Source organism: Eimeria necatrix, genomic scaffold (genome assembly GCF_000499385.1).
Source record: "Eimeria necatrix Houghton genomic scaffold, Enh_scaff1, whole genome shotgun sequence".
Classification (NCBI taxonomy): domain Eukaryota; phylum Apicomplexa; class Conoidasida; order Eucoccidiorida; family Eimeriidae; genus Eimeria; species Eimeria necatrix.
In genome coordinates this window covers 259,714-281,708 of record NW_013651811.1, presented here as the reverse complement: position 1 = coordinate 281,708, position 21,995 = coordinate 259,714, and the positions used below count along the sequence as shown (strand labels likewise).

At 51.2% G+C, this 21,995-nt stretch overlaps 7 protein-coding genes across 7 annotated transcripts; 5 read left to right on the top strand and 2 right to left on the bottom strand.

Annotated features, from left to right (window-relative positions):
• Positions 1-277: 277 nt before the first annotated feature.
• ENH_00026870 (hypothetical protein, conserved) lies at positions 278-1,198 on the top strand (the record flags this gene model as incomplete). Its single annotated transcript, XM_013578028.1, has 2 exons — positions 278-990; positions 1,144-1,198. 2 exons carry the CDS (start codon positions 278-280, stop codon positions 1,196-1,198), a joined length of 768 nt encoding a protein of 255 aa, XP_013433482.1.
• Positions 1,199-2,366: 1,168 nt separating this feature from the next.
• On the bottom strand, positions 2,367-5,678 carry ENH_00026860 (armadillo/beta-catenin-like repeat-containing protein, putative; the record flags this gene model as incomplete). Its single annotated transcript, XM_013578027.1, has 3 exons — positions 2,367-2,497; positions 2,777-2,954; positions 3,072-5,678. The coding sequence occupies 3 exons, from the start codon at positions 5,676-5,678 to the stop codon at positions 2,367-2,369; spliced, it is 2,916 nt and encodes a 971-aa protein (XP_013433481.1).
• A 618-nt stretch (positions 5,679-6,296) lies between these two features.
• ENH_00026850 (peptide chain release factor 1, putative) lies at positions 6,297-9,052 on the top strand (the record flags this gene model as incomplete). Its single annotated transcript, XM_013578026.1, has 6 exons — positions 6,297-7,088; positions 7,341-7,503; positions 7,769-7,906; positions 8,111-8,256; positions 8,444-8,616; positions 8,896-9,052. 6 exons carry the CDS (start codon positions 6,297-6,299, stop codon positions 9,050-9,052), a joined length of 1,569 nt encoding a protein of 522 aa, XP_013433480.1.
• A 1,355-nt stretch (positions 9,053-10,407) lies between these two features.
• On the top strand, positions 10,408-12,343 carry ENH_00026840 (gamma-glutamyl phosphate reductase, putative; the record flags this gene model as incomplete). The annotated part of the gene is made up of 4 exons (XM_013578025.1): positions 10,408-10,575; positions 10,709-10,862; positions 11,101-11,210; positions 11,324-12,343. The coding sequence occupies 4 exons, from the start codon at positions 10,408-10,410 to the stop codon at positions 12,341-12,343; spliced, it is 1,452 nt and encodes a 483-aa protein (XP_013433479.1).
• A 939-nt stretch (positions 12,344-13,282) lies between these two features.
• On the top strand, positions 13,283-14,465 carry ENH_00026830 (zinc finger (CCCH type) protein, putative; the record flags this gene model as incomplete). Its single annotated transcript, XM_013578024.1, has 3 exons — positions 13,283-13,552; positions 13,694-13,887; positions 13,997-14,465. The coding sequence occupies 3 exons, from the start codon at positions 13,283-13,285 to the stop codon at positions 14,463-14,465; spliced, it is 933 nt and encodes a 310-aa protein (XP_013433478.1).
• An 810-nt stretch (positions 14,466-15,275) lies between these two features.
• ENH_00026820 (ribosomal protein S10, putative) lies at positions 15,276-16,411 on the bottom strand (the record flags this gene model as incomplete). The annotated part of the gene is made up of 3 exons (XM_013578023.1): positions 15,276-15,368; positions 15,517-15,815; positions 16,339-16,411. The coding sequence occupies 3 exons, from the start codon at positions 16,409-16,411 to the stop codon at positions 15,276-15,278; spliced, it is 465 nt and encodes a 154-aa protein (XP_013433477.1).
• Positions 16,412-19,723: 3,312 nt separating this feature from the next.
• On the top strand, positions 19,724-21,161 carry ENH_00026810 (PUA domain-containing, cell cycle regulator protein, putative; the record flags this gene model as incomplete). Its single annotated transcript, XM_013578022.1, has 6 exons — positions 19,724-19,804; positions 19,900-19,979; positions 20,129-20,226; positions 20,475-20,608; positions 20,790-20,857; positions 21,074-21,161. The coding sequence occupies 6 exons, from the start codon at positions 19,724-19,726 to the stop codon at positions 21,159-21,161; spliced, it is 549 nt and encodes a 182-aa protein (XP_013433476.1).
• Positions 21,162-21,995: the final 834 nt, after the last annotated feature.

Below are 21,995 nucleotides of genomic sequence, written 5' to 3'. Positions count from 1 at the left end.
AACTGTTGCAGTAAAGGCATCTGGAACATCTGCTGCAGCAACAGCATCAGCTACAACAGAAGCCGGGGGCGCAGCTCTGCCGATCTGGCGTTGGCGGCAGCGACTGAAGCTGCAACAGCAGCACGTGAACGATTTCAAGGCAGAACAAGCACTAAAACAGGAATTCAAACGGCTGCAACAGCCGGCTCTGTGCTCTCTTTACCCACTTGGCACTTGTTTTGAGCCTTCCAAGGCCCACATACACTGTCGCCGCTCTCCCACCCTGCAGTTAGCGGAGATGGAGGGGCTGCAGGCGGCAGCAGCAACAGCAACCACAGCAGCAACTGCAACTGCAGCAGCAGGAGTACCAGGAGCAACAGGGATAACAGCTGTGGAGTCTTGGCGCCGCAGTAGCGCCCCGTCCCCACAGCAAAATCCAGTGGGCTACCTCAACCTCGAAAGGTTCGTTTGTTGTTGCTTGAAACAGCTGCAGCAGCAGCAGCAGCAGACACGTCGGGCGGGCTGTTTTCTTTTTGGATCTTGTCTTAGAAGGGTGACAGAAAGACAGCAACGGCTCCTCCTTGCTCAAAGTTTCGCGTCCTGGCGTTGCCAGTGGCTGGCCGAAGCTGAAGCGGCAAGAGCAGCAGCAGCCGAAACGGCTGCAGCAGCAGTAGCACCGTATAGTGGCACTACACTGCATAAAAAATACAGCACTTTGGTACGTTCTTTTATGGAATCATCTGTCACGAGCAACGGCGGCCTTAGCAGAAGCAGCAGCAGCAGCAGCAGCAGCAGTGTGCGCGGCAAAAGCAAAGATTCCGTAAAAAGCAGCATGATCGGCTCCGACAATTCTGCTGCACGACGAGCCCCTTGTCGAAGAGCAGCATTACCAGCATCATCCACATCAAGCACAGGGGAAGTAGCATCACCAGCGTCAAGCACAGGAGAAGTAGCAGCAGCAGCACCGGCGGCAGCGGCAGCAAACGCTCCTCATTTAGTTCGTCTCAAGAGGTCCGTACTCAAGATACATTTGAAAATGCTGCTTTCTTGTTTTGCTGCTGCACTGTTGCTGCTGTGCCTTCGTTCCCCGTTGTTATCTCCCCTTGCTGCGGCTGTCCTTTCGCTAAAGTTGACTGAAGTGAGGCTTTGTGGGTGTATCTGCAGATACAGTTTAGAAGCCGCCAAAATATTGGGACTGGATTTCGCGTCGGAGCCGTAGCATAGGGTTCGTTGTCTTTCGTTGCCTCTAGTTTGTGGTTGCTGCAGCCGCTGATTCACTGGCCGCAGCAGCAGCAATGCCAGCACCAGCATTGGCAGCAGCTCTAGTTGCATTGATTTGCAACAGCGTGCGGTTTGGCTTCACCGCCAACTATTTCGCCTTCCTAGAGCAACTGGAGTTGCTGGAGTTTAGCTGCTGCTCCTTTAAATGCCGCAGTTTGTTGCTACTTCTGTCTCCGAAGGCGCGGCTTGCTGCTGCTGCTGCTGCTGCTACAGACTCCTCTACAATGCAGTTTGGTGATGCTTCTGTTTTTAAAAAGATAGCGTGCTGTTGCACCTTCTGCCGCTGTTGCCGTATTTGCTGCTGCAGTCTTTATGGAACAACTCTGCACTGAGGGACCTTCGCATTTTTGCGCTTAGTTTACGTTGGGGCACACGCGAAGATCCCACATCGTCTTTCACCAAAAGCAGAAAACCCATGCAATGACAAAGCCAGCACACCACAGCTAGCCTTAGCCAGCTGGCATCAGCGAGCCACGACACATCCACCACAGCCCCAGCCAGCACAGTGAATGCACTGTAACATTGGTCGTCGCGAAGAGCTAATTGTAAGTAAAATTGCCAAGGCATCTACATGCACTCGCAAGAAACATCCACGCATGCGTACGCAATGCCCAGAATTCTCGACATCCGCAAATAAACTTCAGACAAAATTGCATGCGCCTGTATCGCTGTATTTTGCACGATGTACCGTGCATGCCTGCTGTATATGAACAGTCATTTGGAACTCGCCCTCCATTCTTAATATTTCGTTATCAGTACAATTTATTCTAACGTCAAAAAGTGTGTAAGTGCGATACGAGGCTCGTGCGGCACCTAGTGCCCTCTTACTAGGCCGCTATGTATAAACTCTGAGCCATAAAATCCAGGCCCTGGAAGTCCAAATCTATCATGCTTATTCGCATACCGCGACAAAACGTAAGTCAATGAATCCAAGATGTTCAGTGAGGTGTTACTGCACCTTGTTGCCTGCTCTAGGAGCAGTAGCAGGCTCTACGCCAGCAGCAGCAATAATTGTCAGAGGCGGCTAGCTGCAAATAAGTGATCATCCTACTTCCTAGGATCTGGTGCACCTCCTGCTGTCGCTAAAGCCGCTGACTTTCATCCCTCTAGTGGTTACTGGGCGCCCCCTGCGAAGAATCGAAACAGAAAATCTCCTGCTGCAGCTTCTGCTCCCGCTGCTGAATGGCCAGCATCTGCGCTGTGACTGCTGCTGTAAGCCGCACCAGTGGAGAGACATCTGCAGCAGCGAAAGGCAATACCAGCAGCACAAGATAATGTCAGCAGCAAGGTTATCCTCTACAACTACCACAGCTGCAGCGATACCGCTTTTTGTGTCAAGCTACATTCGATTCAGCAGCACCAAACCACAGCAACAGCAGCAGAATTCAGCACCAGCAACAGCAACAACTGGAAGCAGCAATGAACACAAGCAGAAAATAATTGAAACAATAAACTGCAGCGAGCAACAGTGGATCCGGAATGAGCAGGGCCTTGCCTGGCAGTTGAGAGGCAGCACTTGTTGGTCCTTCGTGGTGCAGCAGGGCAGGACTAGCAAGTGACAACAGCTGTGACGGTAGCAGCTGCAGCAGCAATGCGTGCTGCGGGAGAGACACCGCGAGCTGTCGCCGACGAAGAGAGGCAGCAGCAGCAGCAAGCAATGCAGCAACTGAGCTGCAGCGCCGTTTCAATTCTTCCTGCAACAGCAGCAGCAAGAATCAGCATCAGCGGCTGCCGTGGAGCGACTGCCGCCCAAGAGAAATGCTGCAAGGCAGAACAAATAAAAACAGAGCGCGTGAGCATGCAAAACTTACCGACTGTCGCTCGAGCTCGGAAAGCTTCTGCTGCTGCTTTTTTTGTTGCTGTTGCATGCGTTCTGCTTCGTCAGCCTGCAACAGCAGCTGCTGCTGCAGCATTGCTGCTCTGCACCGCAGCATCTTCGGGACTGTTCGTTGCAGCAGGACCATTTGCTGCCGCTCCTCCTTGAGAAACGTCGACTCTGCAGTTTCTATCCACTTCACAGCAGCAACAGCAACCTCTGCAGCAGCTGCTGCTGCTGCTCGCCGCGCCTTTTGGATACTACTGGTGGGGTCTGCTGCCTCAGCTGCAGCAGCTTCTGCTGCTGTTTTTGCTGCTGCTGCACGCCGCTGTCGGAGCTCCAGCAACCCCTGTCTTTGCTGCTGGTACGCTGAGTTGAGCGCAGCCGATGCCTGCTCGCTCACGTGACACTTGTGCTGCTTTTGCTGCTGCTGCATTTGCTGCTGCAGCTGTTGCTGCTGTTCGCTAGCTGGCATGCTGTTTCTGCAACCTGAAGGAGGCTCAAGGCCCGAAGCAGCTTCCAGGTCCAGCACCAGCAGCGAAGTAGCATCTGATGCTCTTGGTGCTGCTGCTTCGGTTGATGTTGAAGCTGGTTCTGCAGCTGCTGCTGCCGCTGCTGTACCTGCGGCAAGTGCAACTAAGACGTTGGGGGCCGAAACGAACCAGGAAAAAGGAGGCAGGAATTTCAGGGGCCAGCGAGTGTTAGTCGCTAAAGTCTTCACACAAAGAGAGATGGCGTCTTTCTTCTGCTGCGGCTGCCGCTGCTGTGGCTGCTGCAGTCGTTGCTGCACAGCCGCAAAGACCCCCGTCACACTTACGCGGAAGGCGCCACTGCTGCAGCAAAGCGCAGCACAACTGCTGCTGTTACTGCTTGCCACGGCAGGGAGTGGCCGCAGCTGCAAAGCGGTGCTGCTGCTGGCAACTGGCCCCTTTGCAGTTGCGAGAGAGACGAATGAGAGTGGCTTCGGCAGTTGCTGCTGTGTTTGTCGCTGCTGCTGCTGCTGCTTTTGTTGTATCAGCGTAGCTTTTCTCTGTAAACGCGGCTGCACAGTGTCTGAACTGGCAAGGCACTCAAGTTGTAAGTTGTTGTTTCTGCTGCTGCTGCAGCGCAGCATCAACAGCAATGGGTAAGTGCATAGTAACACCTCCGCCATCTGCTGCGGCTGAGCCGGAGGGCTCCCCTGAGGAAGAGGCAGCAGCAGCAACTGTGGCTCTGCCTGCATGTTGCTGTTGCCGCTTTTGCTGTTGCTGCCTTTAGCGGTGCTGCTTCCGCTGGCCCAGTCTTCTAGCCACAGTGAGACCTCCTGCTGCAGCAGCGTCCCTGTGGGGCGGCCGTCCTGCTCTTTGTCAGCCGCCTCTCCGCTGCTGCAGCTGTTGGTCCTGGTCTGTTGCTGCTGCTGCAGCTGCTGCTGCAGCGCAGCATCATGCAGCTGCAATGAGAGAGCAGGCGGCAACTGACTGTGCGCTGGGAGGAAGGGAGAAAGACAAAGACAGCTGCTGCTGCTGCTGCCAGGAGGATAAGATATGAAGACAGAAAGAGCTGTCCACAAGTGTATTCGCTCTGCTGCAGCTCCGAATTGAAAGGCAGAAGCTAAATGTCCTGGTTGAGCAGCAGCAGGGACTGCAGGAAAAGCTGCAGCAGCCGCTGCTGCTTCGCCTGCTGCAGGAAGCAAAATTTCCTGCTCGGGTTTTTCCGTACTGCGGCAAATTTCAAACAGCCGTAGCACCGCATGCACGTCGCTGCAGTCTGCTGCACCAGCAGAAGCTGCTGCTTCTGCTTCTAAAGCCAGCGACTCGTGGGTCAGTACCGCAAGTGCCGAGTCAGAGAAGGGGTGGAAGGACACCTGCAGAAAGCTGCGCTGCTGCTGCTGCTGCTGCTTCCGCTGTCCCAGCTCCATGTTGTTACTCGCCAAGAGCAGCTGCCCGATAGTCTTGCAGCAATCGCGCGTGCTGTTGCTGCTGCTTTTGGCTGCGGCTTGCTGTTGCTGCTGGAGCAGCGGAACAGCAGCAACGCAGCAGGCACGAGAGCAGCAGAGGGCGATTGCTTTGCCGCTGCTGCTGCAGCAAATAAAATTGAAGAACCCCTCTTCCTCAACGTCATGTCCCGGCACATGCACCTCGAAAGTACCAGTCTCACAGAGCTCCTGCTGTTGCTGCTGCAGCAAATAGCAACCAATTCGCACTGTTGACCTGCTGTGCCCACGCGTGCTGCTGCTGCTCTGCTGCAGCACTCGGAAAAATTGAAGCGCCGCTACTCCGCCAGTGGCTGCCCCAGTAAGGCAACAACACACAGTCTCGTCTTGGTGCTGCTGCTGCTGCTGCAGATCCTGCTTTGGAAAAGTGTACGTATTGACGTAATTCCCAGTCGATTCCCCAGCAACAGCGCTCAGAAGGGACAGTCTTTGTTGCTGCTGCTGCCCTTGCTTTGCCTGTTGATGTGGCTGCTGCGGCTGCTGCTGCTGTTGTGCTGTGAAGTGGAAGGGCGGCGCCCCAAAGGGGTTCACAGTGGCAGTTTTGAGTTTGTTGCTGGCGGCGTTGCTACCTGGAGCAGCAGCTGCAGGGGACCCCATGGTTGAGGGGGGGAAGCCGAAGATACTGGCCATTGTCTTGAACGCGCCACAATATGATGCTGCTGCTGTTACTACGGGTGCTGCTGTGGCAACGTATGCACTGACAGACAAAGAAACGGGATGGGGCTACCCCCCTTGGTGGGCTCCTAGTAGCTCTTTTTCTCGCCACTGCTGTCGACGGCTACGTACAGCAGTATTCTAATGCTCAGGTCGTTGCGCCCGAAGCGGCTGCTCCTGCTGCTGCCCCTGAGACATGAGGCCCAAGGGCCTCTGAGGCAACGCATGCAGCTACGCTGCTTGGGCGATCACCCTCTTTTGACGTCTTCTGAGCTGGAATGTTCGAACACTGATTCCACCCCTGAGTGCAAACTTCAGAGTTTAAGCTGTCGTTGCTTCTGCGTTTGCCGCTGTTTGAACAGGAGCCTTCGTAGCAGCTGCTGGGGCTGCAGCCCCGTTACGTTCTAGTCTCCAGCTCTTTACTTAGTCTTTGACAGTATTATCAAAAGAGAATAAATGTGTGTAATTCATGCCTCGACGGAAGCTTGGTAGAGAGGCGGGGGCCGCCGGGGCCCCCCACTCGAGCCGATGCTCCTCTACTGCTATCACCATCTTCACCTCCCTGTGAGGCGTACGTACAGCCCAGCACACAGTATGAAAGGCTGCTCAGAAAAATTCTGGGGAAGACTGCTGCGCTACAGGCAACCCACCGGCGGTCGTTGTCAACAAACGGTGGGAGCTACAGCAGTTGCAGATCACAGCTGCAGCAACAACCACAGCAACTTAACAAGCGCCCGCAAGCACTTGTATCTGCGCTCCGGGAGCACTAACAGCTACTGTAGCTGGGCTTCTTCAAAGAGTTTTTCTTGGCGTTCGCTGCCACAGAAGTTAACTGCGTTGCGCAGTCCTGCAAGCCGCTGGTGGGACGTTGCAGCAGCAACACCTACTGCATCAGCAAACCTTAATTGTTTTTTTTGCACTAGAGCAACAGCTTTTGAAGAAGAATGCTACGACTTGACTCTGGAGGAGCCGCAGAGGCTCGTTATGGAACGCGTTGCCCTGCTTCTGCAGCGGCAGCAGCAGGAGCAGATTGGGCAACAGCAGCAGCAACAACAGAAACAGTCATCTGGGCTTGAAGCTCTGCTTCCCCTATCCATGCCTCCCCTGCTTTTTCGTTTTCTCTCTACAAGGGATGACATCAAGACACTTCGCTCATTGCTTATCGAACAGCAGCAAGGACACAGCAGCAACAGTGCGACCAACTTTGAGGAGTCTACAGATACTGACTTGGTGGAGCTGCAGCACGAAGAAGATGTGCTTGCTGCAGACTTGGCTCAGCTGCTGCTGCAGCACGCAGACAGTATTGCCGCCGCAGCAAAGAATGAGCAGCAGCCAGCCAAGAAAAGACCTGGGGGGCAGGCAGATGAGGAGGAAGTTGTGCTTGAGGTGTGACACATCTTGCTGCTTCAGCTGCCTTTGCCGCTCCCACTGTGCATTTCTCGTTGCCCTGAGACTTGTTCTTCTTGCATTTGCTGCTGCTGTTGCGCTTGCTGCTCCCACAGGTGCTGCTGTTGTTTCTATTATTTTGCAAGGTGCTGGAAGCACCTCTGTGTTTGTCTCACTGATTTAATAGGACTGTTCACATCCCTGGCCGCTACTGCTGTTGCCTCGCTGTTGCTGCTGCTGCTGTTGCTTCAGGTGTTGGCGGGAGTGGGGGGCGAAGAGGCGGCACAGTTTGCTGGAGAATTGTTCGGGATGTACGAGGCGCTAGCTGCAGCAAAAGGATGGTCTTTCGAGTCCCTCGAGAAGCACAAAAGTGCTGAAGGAGGAGGGCTGAGAAGAGCACGAGCAGTGGTAACAGGTATGCTAGTGCTGCTGCTGCGACGGCTGCTACTGGCCTCCATGATCAGCATGATTGTGCTGCTCACAGAGTGGTTGACCTTGCACTGCTGTTAATCTGTCGCGGCTGCTGCAGTTGCTTCAGGGTTGCTGCTGTCGCTGCAGCTGAGGCAGAGCACGGGGAAGAGGCGCAGCAGCAGGTACATTGTTTGCTGCTGCCCATGGTATTCCGCTGCCAAGCTCCTACTCACGCCTTTTTGTTGCTGCTGCCGCTGCTGCTTTTGCAGGTTGTGGGGTTTCAGAGTTGCTCCCCCTAGAGGCGGGGGTGCACCGAGTACAGCGGGTGCCGTCAACTGATGCCAAGAAGCGGCTGCAGACTTCCACTGCTGCTGTAACAGTGCTGCCCTGCGTCTCTGAGGCGGAAGGTTAGCAGCAATGCTACTTCATTCGCTGCTGTTGTGTTGATGGTGCTTCTCAAGGCTACACAGCTGGGCTGTGGCTTGAAGATGACGAGCCTTAACTAATGCAGTTGCTCTGGTTGCATGCATATTAGTTCTGTGTCTTGTTGCTTTGTACCTCCAGAGTGTATTGTGCGTACATAAGCGTCCTATATGCTGCTGCTGCTGCAGTGGACATGAGTTCTTGCAACATTCGCATTGAAAACATGAGAGCCAGCGGGCCTGGGGGCCAGAGCGTTAACAAGAGCGAAACGGCAGTCCGGGCCACACACATACCAACGGGCCTTTCTGTTTGCATGCAGGAAACTTCCAGCCAAGTAAGCAACCACTGTTGTGATTGTTGCTGCTGTTGGTGTTGTTGTTGTTTGAGGTGCTGCGGTATAGGCTGCAGTTCGGACAAGCATCTTTTCTGTGCCGCTGCTGCTGTTCCTGCGGTTGCTGCGGCCTGCTGGTGCTGCTTTTTGGGAGCCTCCAGAAGAATCACTTGTTATCGTCGTTGCGCAGGCAGACAACCGCAAGAGGGCTCTGTTGCTGCTACGACACATGCTGCAGCAACGCATGCAACAGCAGCAGCAACAGGAGCTGCACGCTGCCGCTGGGGCGCAGATGGGTAGCAAAGACCGCAGCGAGAAAATAAGAACATACAACTTTCCTTCCGACTGTGTACGGGACCACAGGTTCGTTTAAGATACATCATACAGGGTTCACTGCCATGTGTTAAATGCCGAGGCTCTGCAGACAGATTAAGGATTCACTTCCTAGGCGGTTGGCACAGTTTAGCAGTTCTGTACAGGCAGCGAGAGCTTCACAATGGTGCAATAAATGCAGAGGAAAGCAAATAGGCAGATGGGAAGCCACGCAGACAGTTAGCGCATACAATTTAGGCATAGATAAGAACCAAAAAGAGCACATTTACAATAATGGAAGTGCAGAGTCTGAGGTTTCTGTGCACTCAGGTGCAGCGAAGCTATTCCCGGCGTCCGACACTTCCTCGAAACTGCCGAGGGTCTGCCGCTGCTGCTCCGCCAACTTCACACCAAGAGGCAGCAACACCTGTTGACGCAAGCGGTAGAGGCAATGCAGCATTTGCTCCAGCAGCACCACGTCCCATAATTTCCCAGTGCGTGATGCCACAGCTGCAGTGGCGGCAGCACAGGTAGCAAACGCATGGAGGTGCAGCAAATCTGTTATCGCAGATTCATTAGCGGCAAGAGCAGAAGCGGAAGACCAGAACTGGCTTCAATGCGGTGCTTGAGGCGACATCTTAATCAGACTTTATTTAAAGTGTCTGTCTAGAGACAGATAACGAAATTCAGTGCTCGTACAGCAAGAGGTTTGCATGTGTCGCACGCAAATGAAGCAATGCCATATTTGGCAGCCATTGGCAAATTAAGACTTCAGCAGCAAAGTTGATACTTCAGATGCAGAAGCATGCATGCATCCATGCATGTTACACACAGATATTGTACTTACGGCTACGCCAAAACGGAGCTCTTTTGTGCTCTTTTTTTGACGGGAATTATCATGCTGAAGCATAAGACGCATATAAGTCAGCGTGCGCCAATTAGCAGCAGTCTGAAATAGCTCATGCTGCCCATTCATTTCAGCCTTACTAGGGGGATATCTGCCGTGGAGTGTTGGCAGAATGTCTGTAAGCAGGCTTTCGAGTTGCAGCAGCTTGCATTCGCCGGTCAGCGCCTCCGCTGGCGGGGAGCCTCTCAGCTGGGCTGTCCAGATTACGCAAAATTTGTCGTCTTTGTTCTGCCTAGGATTTGCCTTGTGGTTTCTAAAAGTCCCATGGGAGTGCAGAAGACCAGCGCACGTGGTAAAGATGACATGCATATAGAAGAGTAAGCTTAGGTGATGCATCAAGTACAGAGAGGGGTCACCTCCTCCAGAAAGCTGAATTTGAAGGTTCTTTTATTTGTACGCTTCCTAATGGCCTGGTGCATTTCCGACTGGCCTTCTGGAGGCTCATGATAATTGTAAAAACCTCTGAGTAAACATATGGAATACGATTCACGCCGAGCATACTAGTCTTTAGACTAAGTCATCTTATACTAGTCTTTAGACTGAGTCATCTTAGCTTCATACGACTATCATCACTAGTCCAGCCACATTGCCACCATGGCAGCGAAGACAGGAGTCGCAGGGCCGGTTTGCTGCGTGTTCTCCCAACGAGTTGCGAGACCGTCTCATGTCGAAGTTTCCGTTTTGTTGTTATTTAAACATGAAAGACAGAAGAAACGTACACGTTGAAGCTGTTCTGCGAAAGCTATAGCCTACGGCCCCCTTCTCTTGCCTGGCTGACCAGCCCAGTAGTTCCATTCCACACACCCCGTGTGGGCTTCTGCAGGTCGCAAATTACCGCTTAAGGCCAAGAATTGTTGGCAGACATTTTATTAAAGCCCGCTTAAAGTCGCATAGTTTTTTAATTTAGCGTTATTTTCGAAGCGGACTATCCCATTATGACCGCCGATAGTAGCTTGGTGGCTCTGGAGAAACGGATACGGGAGGCGAAGGCCGTGGCCAGCCGCTTGTCCCCAAAGACCAGGGACAAAGTTTTAGGAGCGTTTAAAGAAGGTCTGTTGTTGCATAATGCGAAAATTCTCCAAGCCAACAGAGCAGACGTGGAGGTCCGTGTTCAACCCCTGCACCCAGCCCAGTGCAGCTACTGCTCCCGCCTAAATGAAAGCACAGTTCATCTGATGCTCCTTTTCATGCCCATACAAATGCATCTGTGCACCAATTCTGGGTTTTCAAGTGCAGGAAGCCACGAACAGCGGCACTGTCGCCCCAGCCCTCCTTAAGCGGCTCGTCTTGGATGCACGGAAGTTGGAGTCGCTCGCTGCTGCCATCGACGCACTCAGGGCTGCTCCCAACCCTCTTGGAAAGTGCACTCTAGCTACTGAGCTCACTCCAGGTGGACAACTTGTTGCTGCTGCCTGCGCCCAGGCTGCTATTCCTGCAGCTGTTCGTGCCATGCTGCTGCTCTTACTAGGCTGTTCTCTTTTTAGCTGTTGTTCTCCCCGTCGCTGTTATCTTCACAGCTGCCACTTCTCCTGCTATTCATTGCGGACTCACTGTAGCTGATATATCAGTACATGTCGATACGGTTACATATTCCCACGCTCACTTGCGCACCTGTCTGCTGCAACAAGGGCTCAATCTTTACCGCGTCACTGTCCCACTAGGGGCTTTGCTGATTATATTTGAAGGGCGCCCGGAGGCGTTTGTTCAAATTGCGTCCTTGGGACTCAAGTCTGGCAACGTACGTGCATTTCTTCAGATCGAGGCAACAGCGGGCGCAGCAACTGCGGCTCTGGCCATCCATATGGCGTGAAACTGTTGCTGATTTGTACTTTTTGGTTTCTATACCTTTAGGTATGCCTTTTGAAGGGCGGGAAGGAGGCAGCGCGGACGAACAAGGCTTTGCACGATGCATTCGTGTTCGGCATCCAGTCGAAATTCAGTGTCGATGAAGCTGGAGTTTCTGGGGGACCTGAGGAGGATCAGAGGAGTCTGTGCTCGCTAGTACAGCTGGTGGAGTCGCGAGAGGATGTACAGCAGCTGCTGCAGTTGGATGGCTGTATTGACTTAGTCATTCCCAGGGGCGGTACAAACTTGGTGCGCTTTGTGAAAAGCCACACGGCCATCCCTGTGATGGGCCATGCCGATGGCATATGCCATGCGTATATCGACGCGGACGCTGTATGTACACCCCAGCGGCTGCAGAAGGCCCTGGACGTAATTAGAGATAGCAAGCTGCAGTACGTAGCTGCCTGCAATGCCCTCGAGGTCCTACTGGTACACAAAGACGCAGCTGAAGTGCTTCTACCAACCCTTGGGCAAGCTCTCGCTGCTGAGGGTGTTCAGTTCCGAGCAGACGAAGCAGCGGCGAGGTTGCTACCTCAAAGTGTGACAAAAGCAGCGGTCCCTCAGGACTTCTGCACGGAGTGGTTAGCACCGATTTTGTCAGTGAAGGTCCTAGAGGACCTCGACGAGGCACTCAACTGCATCAACACCAACGGCTCCCACCACACAGATGTGATCATCTCTTATTGCCCCTCCAATGTGGAAAAGTTTATGCGCGGAGTGGCCAGTGCTGATGTGTTTTGCAACTGCAGCACGAGATTTGCGGATGGTTTCCGCTTCGGGTTTAATGCAGAGGTGGGTATTGCTACCGGGAAAACACACGCCAGGGGTCCTGTTGGCGTTGATGGGCTCTGCACGTATGCTTACAGACTATACGGAATGGGACATACAGTATCTGCAGTGGAGGCGGAGGCTGCCTTCAGCCACAAGCCGCTGCTGGTACTTGACCAGGCCAACAAATCGGATGTTAGGATGAATACGGAGGAAGCCATTGACGCATATGAACGCAGCCGGATTTTTCTGCAATGATCTCATGCATCAGGGCATCTCTGCTGAGCCCAGTTTTGTTTATGGGTTGGGTGATTAGGGCTGGGGATTAGTTTACGACCTAGGCACCTTTCTGGGCGTTAAATGCGTCTCTAGAAAAGCTGCGGACGCATTTATTTCGCCAAGAAGCTAGCTGTAGTTGTTTGTGAGGACTTCTGAGACTTGAGGCGCATGGTGCTGCCATTCACCGCATTGGTCTCGACAAACACTAAACGACCTGCGGGGGGTCGTCGTGCCGACTTTACCCTTTGATGTGCATTCAGTTTGAGTGCTTGAGCAACTTAAAGTGGATTAATGTATAGAGTTTAGGGCGGCACGCTCGTATTTTTGCTGGTTAGGAAGAAGGCACCGTTGCTTGGTCGGCGGCAGGTTAGTGGGTGACCCTCTCTTTTTTCAGCGAATCTCCATCCACTGGGGGGATTCCCTTAAAACTGTACGTATTAATTAGCCCTCGCGCATTCAATGATGAGTTTTGTACAATTAATAACTACTACTACAGGTGTGGGTCAGCACGTTGCCGGTTCAGTGATTGCACGCAATGGTCAGTGTCTTGCGGTCGGTTGTGGCTCCGCGTTGCTCCGCGCTCAACCACCAGCTATGAGGCTCGCCTGCCTTCATAAGCTAGCGAAACTCAACCGTCGCTTTGGACTATATTCGCATTTTGTTGGCTTTTGAACTTTTTACTATAATCTTTTGCTTAAGTAGAGCATATCAAGTATTTTGAATCTGGGACCCCTAAACGCTCGCGGCATTCATCGCAACTTTTCACGGTCACCGTGAGTTCACATTTTCCACTACGTTTCTCGCTCATCATATCCTTGTCATGTCCTTTTATCTTGCCTGAACTGTTAGAATAGCTGATTTCAACAGCTATGTTCCTAAGTCTTTGTCACCTCTTGCGTTGACTCCTCTCGTAGGAAAATGAACTACCCAACGATCGCAACCGTTGCTGGGCAACAAGATAGGAGGCTGCCGGTCTTTATCCCAAGTCTCGTCAATTACCCTCCAATTTATTACCAGCCTCCTGCGTACTTTTCCTCGGGAATGTACAGAGAGGCCCCTATTACTGCAACAGCAAGCAGTACCAGTACCAACGCCAATATGAACCGGCTTGTCAACACCAAGCTCTGCAGCCGCTACCTCTCCAAAGGATACTGCAAGAGAAGAGACTGCACCTTTGCTCACTCTGTCGTAAGACAACTTCCAGTGTTCTCCCGCCTCACTTCTGCCGTGATGCCACTTAGCATGTCCTAAAATGAATGCTTTTGCTGACCCCCAGGTCTGCTTCCCTTAGTTCCACAGCTGTTCTTGTTGATAATGTTCGTGCTACAGGAAGAACTGCGGCCAGTGCCAGACCTGAGGTGCACCAAGTGGTGCCGCTTCGTCTTCTTTGGCCTGAACTGCAACGACTCGCGTTGCCCTTATGCTCATTCGAAGGAGGAGTTACAGCCCCAGCCAGACGAATTTAAGACAACTGTATGCAGATTTGCCAAACGCGGAAAGTGTCTGAATGGAGATTACTGCAGGTGCGTCTCGCTCACTTCTGTCACGTCAAAACTTGTATGTAGCATGACATCTGCTGCAGCACAAACCACAGCTGCACAGCATTTGTTACCTTGCTTGCCTTGTATTTAGGTTCCTCCATTTGCCACAAGATAGGCAGCAGCTGAATCACCAAGGAAAACGCGCGAATTGGCGCGCCAACCGTCCGGCTGGTCGTCGAGTTGGAGAAGACCTGACTATTATTCCTCTTTCAAATACGGAAGCGGAACGGGAGACTTCAACTTCCACCTCTCAGGTGGAAGTTGAAGTCTCCGCTCCTCCTTCTACACCTGTCTCATCAGTACCTGCTTCCGCTGGTGCTAACATGAACATAGAAGTGCGTCCAAGACTGGTCAACCGTTCACGCCCCACTCGTCAATTCGCGGAAATCTACCAACCCGACGAAGCCGAAGACATGCACCAAGAACCAATGCCGACCAACCCCGCCAGCAGATTTCCCAAGGGAGCCATACTCGTACCCAACAGTCTCTCACGCGACACTACTAGGGACGAACTCCACGCCTCAGTCGAAACGACGCTAAACAGTGGAGATCCAAATTGAACCAAACATGAATTAGTTTTGAAACGTGAACCCGACAACGAAGCAGATGACTACAAATTAGCCAGATTGCCGTGGAGGCCTGTCTGGACCTCGCCCCTCCGGTGCTTGCAAGATTTGAATGTCACTGCTTTGTCCTTCTTGCCTCTCACTTCGAGCTACAATGGATGTGCCTCTGGCTTCAAGGCGTAGATCTGGACCCAACGACAGTGTGTAATTACCAAAATGCGCCAATAAACCGGAAAAACCTCACTTTCATGTGCTTCCACTGGACTACTGCTTCTGCTGTGTGCATCTTCATGTCTTGCGAACTGACGGAAGGCCGAGCTGCTGTTGACCGTAGCCTCCTGAAAACTTCCAGGAAGTCTTTGAAATTTCGTTTGATTTTGTCTCCTTAAGTCGGTTGTCACAATTTTGGGGTTTCAACAATTTGATAAGCAGTAAGGCTAAAACTTAGTTAAGAAAACTTCCGTCTACCGGTTGCGGTCAACTAGTCATCATTTATGCAAACATACGAATACATACTTTTTGTTCCTACATCCGAGCAACATTCGCTACAAAATGCGGCTGAGTCGCTCGGCATAGTTTGTCGAAAAGCCTCAGCCTGTAAGTTGAGTTACTGCCTTCTTGAGTGCTCTTATTCAATATCTACATCACTAGTTGAAGCCAATATTCGCTACGAAATGTGGCCGAGAAGTTCTTTATACGCAGAGAATCCACTTGGCAAGGGAGCCAAAACCCTGTTTTTCTGGTTGCAAAGAAACCAACAAAACGAACCGAAACCCTCTAGGGGGGATGGCTGAACAATTTGGTTTACGCGTAGCGGGGAGCCCTCTCTGCCCTGTCGCCACCAACGCGAGCCTCCCCTGTGCGCTCGCCCATAGAGCGGCGTCCTCGGTTCATTCCCTGCGCACACCAAGAAAAGTTTCACGGAACCCGATTCCACGACCGTCATTTTAACACAACAAAGTCTTCCATCGGATAGCTTTAAGTGTTTCAAATGAGTGCGTGTAACTGTCCTTGAGGAACTGAAATACAGGGTCGCCCCACTCACCACCCTCCAATTTTCCACCTCAGCTCCTGCATCAGCTTCTGGGCCAGCGCGCTGTGCACGCGCTGGGGTTTTCTTTGTGAGGGTGGCGGGGAAAACTGTCGGAGGGAGGCGTAGGTAGTCACGTAGGTACTCCATGCCCTCATTCTTGAGGGTGTAGTAGTTGTGGTGCCAGTTGAACATCTCCTCGCAAAAATCCTTTGACTTTAGGCTCTTCATCACCATCATCACGTGCAAATTCGGCACCGCGATCTCGGGATGCTTCTCCAATTTGGGATTCTTCTGGACCACCAGAACGCCCTCTGAAACAAACATATTACGACACACGTAAGGACGAACGGTCATTAACTACAGTGATGCTCAGCTTCCCAGTGCCTCCCGCTACGTACTAAAATAATGAAGGGATGTATGCAGTATCACCCCCATGAATGAAGTTCAGCGGGAGCTTTGGAGAAGCACCATGCCACGGTCTCTCCGACAGTCGGCAGGTAAAACCACAGGACAAGCAACGCATCAACCGAAGATGAAAAGATGGAATCCGCAAACAAAGACGCCAATCTAGATATCGAGAGCATGCTCAATCAGTCTCTGCACTCCGCTCCGCCAGGATATCTCCACATCACTACATATCCACAGAATTAACCGGAAAATCAAGCAAACGTGGAACTTGCACGTCAAAAGTCGTCGCCAGGCTGTGAAAAGGCTCCGGCGAAAGACCCCACGGGCACTACGTTCCCCCGTTCCCTGAGAAGGTGGCCCCGAAGAGCACGAGAATCAGGAAGAAGACACAAGAAGAAAATCAGAGAAATGAAATTAATATCTCACCCTTGAAGAGGTACTCGTATATCATACGGCGATTCTTCTTAGGAATCAAGCTCGGCTTGATGCCCACCGTCATCTTGGCTGCAGGTATGTTGGGTGAAGGCGACAGCCCAGGCGTGGCAGAACAAACCGAACGAAAAGAAATACCCTTCAGGAGTCCATTTGCTGCAATGAGCACTCCCACTTCTTTTCCATAGCTATTGCTTTCCTGCGCTCCCCTCAGTAGCCACTGTCAGCACAGCCTCCATGCAGCCCCACAGCCCCTCAACAGTCCAACAGACGTAGCCTCTGTTACCCATATTGTTGATTCTTTCAGTTCGTTCATATTTCTAGTTCGATAATTCCGCAAAGGGATACACTATGGTTTGGTCTGCATATTGTCAGACACATCTTGAGCAGCACGATTCGCACCCGAGGGGACTCAGGAACCCCACATTTTAGTATTGTTGACTGGAGGCGCTTTATGGCAGAAACAGTATTTATCTAGTGGAGTTTAGAAAATACAAATGTTAACGTTTACACTCATGTATTAACCTGCAAGACTGGAAAGATAATGACACCCAACCTCTAACGGCAGCAGCGGACGACTGTTAGTATTTAGAGTAGCTTGGTAGCTGCGCATAGAGAAGTCCATGATCCCCCAATATTTCTGAATATGGTATGGAGAAATGCTTTGCATTTGAATAGATAGAAGAATGCACAATGGCCTAATATTTTTTCAATGTGGTATGGAGAAATGCTCGGCGTCTGAATGGCGTGCTTGTTGTGAGATGCTGTCGCCCAGGCGCTAGCATGAAGAATCGCCCTCAGAACTGCGTCCTCTTATATCTTGAAGTTTGTTGTACAAAATGCGTATGGGTGGTCTCGAGCTCTAATAACAACACTGCAGAAAGCTGGCGCCCTTACCTGTACTGATTGTATTTCTCACAGGGTAGGTATGGCTGTTACGGACTAGTTGCAGGCTACTTGCCACTATTCTGCAGATGGTCAGTTCTACACTCTGTATGTAACCCTGTCTATGGGCATCACGACTACTAAGAACAACAACCATGGGAAAATAGACTCGAGATTGACAGTGACTGCAATAGAATTTACTGGAAACCAAAGGAGCCTTTAAAGGGTAAGATGCAGTGAACTTTCCCAACATTCTGCTACGGCAAAAAGCATATTGTCCTATTCAGGCGGGCGGGTGCGTTAAGGCGCCAAGTCCTTCAGTTGAGTGCACACCCAGTGGCCGCAAGACACACATTGTACCTTAGAATAAGCGGTACCCATTTAATAAGATGACTAGGCTGTTTGCATCCAGAAAAGTAGAACATGGCTAATTGTTAGCATATAGTTTAGCATATCTGGTGGTGCCGAAGCTAGGGCAAACAACCTCCAGCGCAGTTGCTCTACAAGAAAACTGCATGTAAAATATTGCGTACGGTTGCCAGCACCAAAAGGTTTGCAAAAGTATGAGTATTCTCTTGCCGGCCCCACCAGGGCTTCGTGCAGCCTTGGCGCTCTGATGGTGAGCTCTCCCTTCCAGAGCCTTTCCACTGACTGCTTTTTCTTTCTTCTGGACCATACATTCTTAGTACCAGAGGGAACAAACAGAAATGACAGAAACTCAAAGCCACCGGTGAAAAATAGCACGAAAAGCGTTGTTTATAGTCCGCCAACCGTGTTCACTCACTCCAGGTTGGTCTGCTAGTAAAAATAGCAAGCTAACCATTTTGTACTTTCTAGCACAACAGGGAATAGCTTTGCAAGGCATTGCTATTAGGGGACTCAGTGGTTCCATCGCTTCCCTGAGTATCAAGTAAGCCCCCTAGAGTATGTGCCACCGTTAAAGTTCTTGAGTCTCCTTCAGTGCAAATATTGAACATTTTGCATTTTGCAGGTTCGCACATTTTGGAGCCGAGAAGTCAGTCCAAAGTGCTGCTAATGGGGAATACCTCTAGCATTCCTCACATGGCGCAAATTCGGGAGTGTCAGGGACCAATTGATGAGTTTTGCTTTCTCAAACATCGCTTGATCAACATAAGCGCACTACTGCGACCATTACGAGCTCTTATGCAAGCCTTTTCAGTGGTGCACAGCTGGCTCCCCCTGCCTAAATGTTGCCAATCTTCTAAGTGAAGGCAGCCATGACCCCTGATAGACTAAGACCTTGCATTTGGTGCTCTTCTTGGCGTAGCTAGTTATCCCGTATATTTTTAGGTCTACCGCAACAGTTCTATCTAAACCCACCGTAGGTAGCCTCTACGAGAGCCAGATCTGGGCCTTCAGCGCCATAGTTGGTACCTTCAAATGGTGGGACTTAATACGAGCAGAAGAGTTAGGGACTGGGGGTAATTTCTCCCCTTGCGAAAGTAATCATATACCCTCCCCCTACGAATATGCAGCAGAGCATTCCTAGCGTAGTCGCCACTTCGCTTTGTGTCTACCTCTTCCGCTCAAGCTCTGTTAAGCCGATAGTTGTAAACCATTACACAACAGTATTAAATTTCACATTTGTATTTCTAAACGTTACAAATATTCAGTGCCTGTTACTTCACGAAGTACACGGCAAGAGCAGGGGTAGCGATCTCTCCACTGCTGCTGTGCTGCAACTCCTTGCCTGAATTCTTAGGTCGACAAAAAATGAAGAAAAATCGTCAAATATGGCTTATGAGCTTCATCCAAAGGTTCAATTCTTCCTTCTTGTGGTGTGCGAGTCTTGTTACACTGTAGGGCCTAGCCCAGTCTCGTAGCTAGCAGTGACACTACTCACATTGTTAACGGCACGTAAATTGCAGCTTCACTCGTGAGCACTTTTTTCACCTAAACGGTTCTAGTGTGCTCACTGAAGCAGTACGAAAGAATCGCGCTAAGTAATTATCCGTACGGTAAAGGGCAACTACAAGAGGGCTGTGACTGCGGGGCCGTCATGCCACTTGCCAAGCAACTGGTATTTTCACTGTTTACTTGGACTTTTAATATGACGCCGGAATCGAGTGATCATAAGAAACATTGTCTGGTGGCTCAGTACGCCCCGCTTCTTTGCTGTTGAAGGGCCTGTCTGCATTTCGCGAGGGTCCCGTGCTTGATCACTCCCGCCATGTAAGTCCCCAGTATTTTTTTCGTGCGAAATAGGTCCCATCACGCTTCCATCATAAGTAGGGTTTACAGTTCTTCCAGCATTCTGCCGAGGCAGAGGGGTTTCCAGCTTTCGCCGCCTTTTGGCAGAGTACGTCAGTCCCAGCAAGCAAGGCTCTCAACAGCTGCGCCACCAGCGGATCCTTTCTCCGCTTGAGAGCTTCAAGTGTCAAACAACTGAAGAGATTTTCTGGTGGCCCTTTGATCCTGCGGGAACGGTTGGCCGACTCAGTTGTTGCCGACTTCAGCTGCTTTCGGTGCGAAAATGATGAAAAAGTTCGGACCCGAAGAAATTTCCAACAAGACGATTATGAAATCGTCCATGCAAAGAGCTGTGCGGACACAGGTGAGTGTAGTGGGTTTCTCTACGACTAAGGTGAGTGGTGAGGTCTTTTCGGGCTAGGTGTGTGACGTTGCTGCGCATTGCTTTTGGTATTCCAGATTTTGGAAGAATATCCACGGCTGGAGCCGGTTATGGAGCAAATCTGGCCTAAAAAAGCTTCACCCGTGCTTCTGAAATGGTAACAAGCTCCAGCCGATAGCGTTTCTTGCTTGTTGTGCCCTCGTGTCCTGGCCAACACCAGCTGCTGCGCGGCTAGCAGTTCACTGGGATGTATTCGCGAATGGCCCTGCGCAGCTCAGATGACTAAATGTTCGTTTCTTTTTTCAGCCAAAATCGCATCTCATTGGTCGTTTTAGACGGGAAGCCCCTCTTTTTCCAGCACCGAGATAAGCAATGGGTGCCAACGCTGCGACTTCTGCATGAATGTAAGTGCAGCAGTTCCTCTGTGCACATTGTGATTCCCTCAATTATTCTCCAGTAGTTCCAAGCATTTTCGCGTTAACAAAAATTTTTAGTTCCTACCCTTGTGTACTTGAGTGACTCGCAACTTCGAATTCCTGAACTACGTTTGCTGTGCGCTGCGTGATTGACACACCCCAGCAGCTACTCTTTCCCTAGACCTCATAAGATGCAAACATTGAGTTTGGCTTCGCCGCTTTGATTCGTGTTACAGACCCATCCATGATGCCTAAAATGCAAGTGGACAGGGGTGCCGTAAAGTTCGTCCTTAGGGGCTCAAACGTGATGTGCCAAGGCTTGACATCGCCGGGTGGAAGAATGGAGGAAGTGCCCGCAAACACTGTCGTGGTAAGTGCGATTGTGGGCTGAGTAAAGAGCATTCACGGTAGGGCTTGCTTTACAGTGCCACTCAGGAAGGGATTTAGAAGTAAGGGTTCGAACCGAAAAAACAGTGAGCAGGCTTCTGTGTTGTAAAATGGTGCTAGCTTCACTTCGTTAAATTGGACACTTTTTGCCTGTTTGTTTTCAGCAAATCGCAGTGGAGGGAAAGGAGCTGAGTTGCGCTATTGGGATCACGACGATGTCCACAGAGGAAATGTAAGGCTGTCAGCATTTCATTGTGTAGCGGGCCTCCAGTTCCCATCCGCCGTGGACAGACTACGTCTAAAGCTTCATTGATGGAGGCTTCTGAATTTTTCTGGTGAATTTGGGCGTTGCAATGTGTGCGTTCCACGAAAAGGTGGGCCTTGTGCATTGCATGTTGTTGAGCATTTAGATGACATCCATATACGCAATTTGTGTTTGTATCTGCAGTCGCCGTGAGAACAAGGGTCCGTGCATCGAGACGCTGACGTCTCTGAATGACGGTTTGTGGAGTTTTGAGTGTGTTGGCCGTGCATGAACTCCCAATCATTTATTCTTGTCCAAGGTGAGATGCCTGTGAGGAGCAAGACGACGCTGTTGGGCTCCCACCCTATGTTTGATGCGGCCATTTTAGCTCCCTTGGAGCAATTAATGGGTCGCTGCGGGCGCTGATGGGCACATAGTGTGTGGTTGCTAGACTACTAAGCTGCAGCAACCCCTAGGAAAACTTATCAGTTGGAGGACAGACGGTCTTGAAGGTTTGCTGCATGTGGTGGGACGAGTGGAAAGGGCGGAGGCTTTCTTGCTAAAGAATGCGGCGGCCTTGCTAAAGAATGCATGTTGAGTGGCGGGCTTCCCGCGCAGTAATAATTTACCCGTCAAGTATAATAGCCTTATTATATGCTACGTGTGTGGATATTTTCCCGTCAAAGTTTATACAGACTTTGACGGACGAATAGGCTGCGGCACTGCTCTGCTCTACGTAGACGCCCCCTGAACAGCTAACGGCAAACCAATGTCAAAGTGAAACCGTTTAAATTGGAAAAGTGTATTATTAGTTGTGACGGCGATCAATGTCTTCTTCGGGCTGCTCTGAGCAGTATAACGACTCTGGTGGTTGAGACAACCTGTGTAGTGCTACGCAGTACAGTGGAGGGAGAACAAAAGCTGCTGTAGGGGGCGGAATAAATTGCTGCAGCGTGTCAATGCAGTAATGCGAAGCAAAGGCATGGCGTAAATTAGAGGGTGCTTAATTCAGGCCTCCTTGTTCCTTATTACCTGTATCCCCATGCTGGCGAACTGGGACGAAATGCAAGTTCCCTGAGAATCTCACGGTAAATCTAAAAGAGGGGCGCATTGGGCGCATTAGACT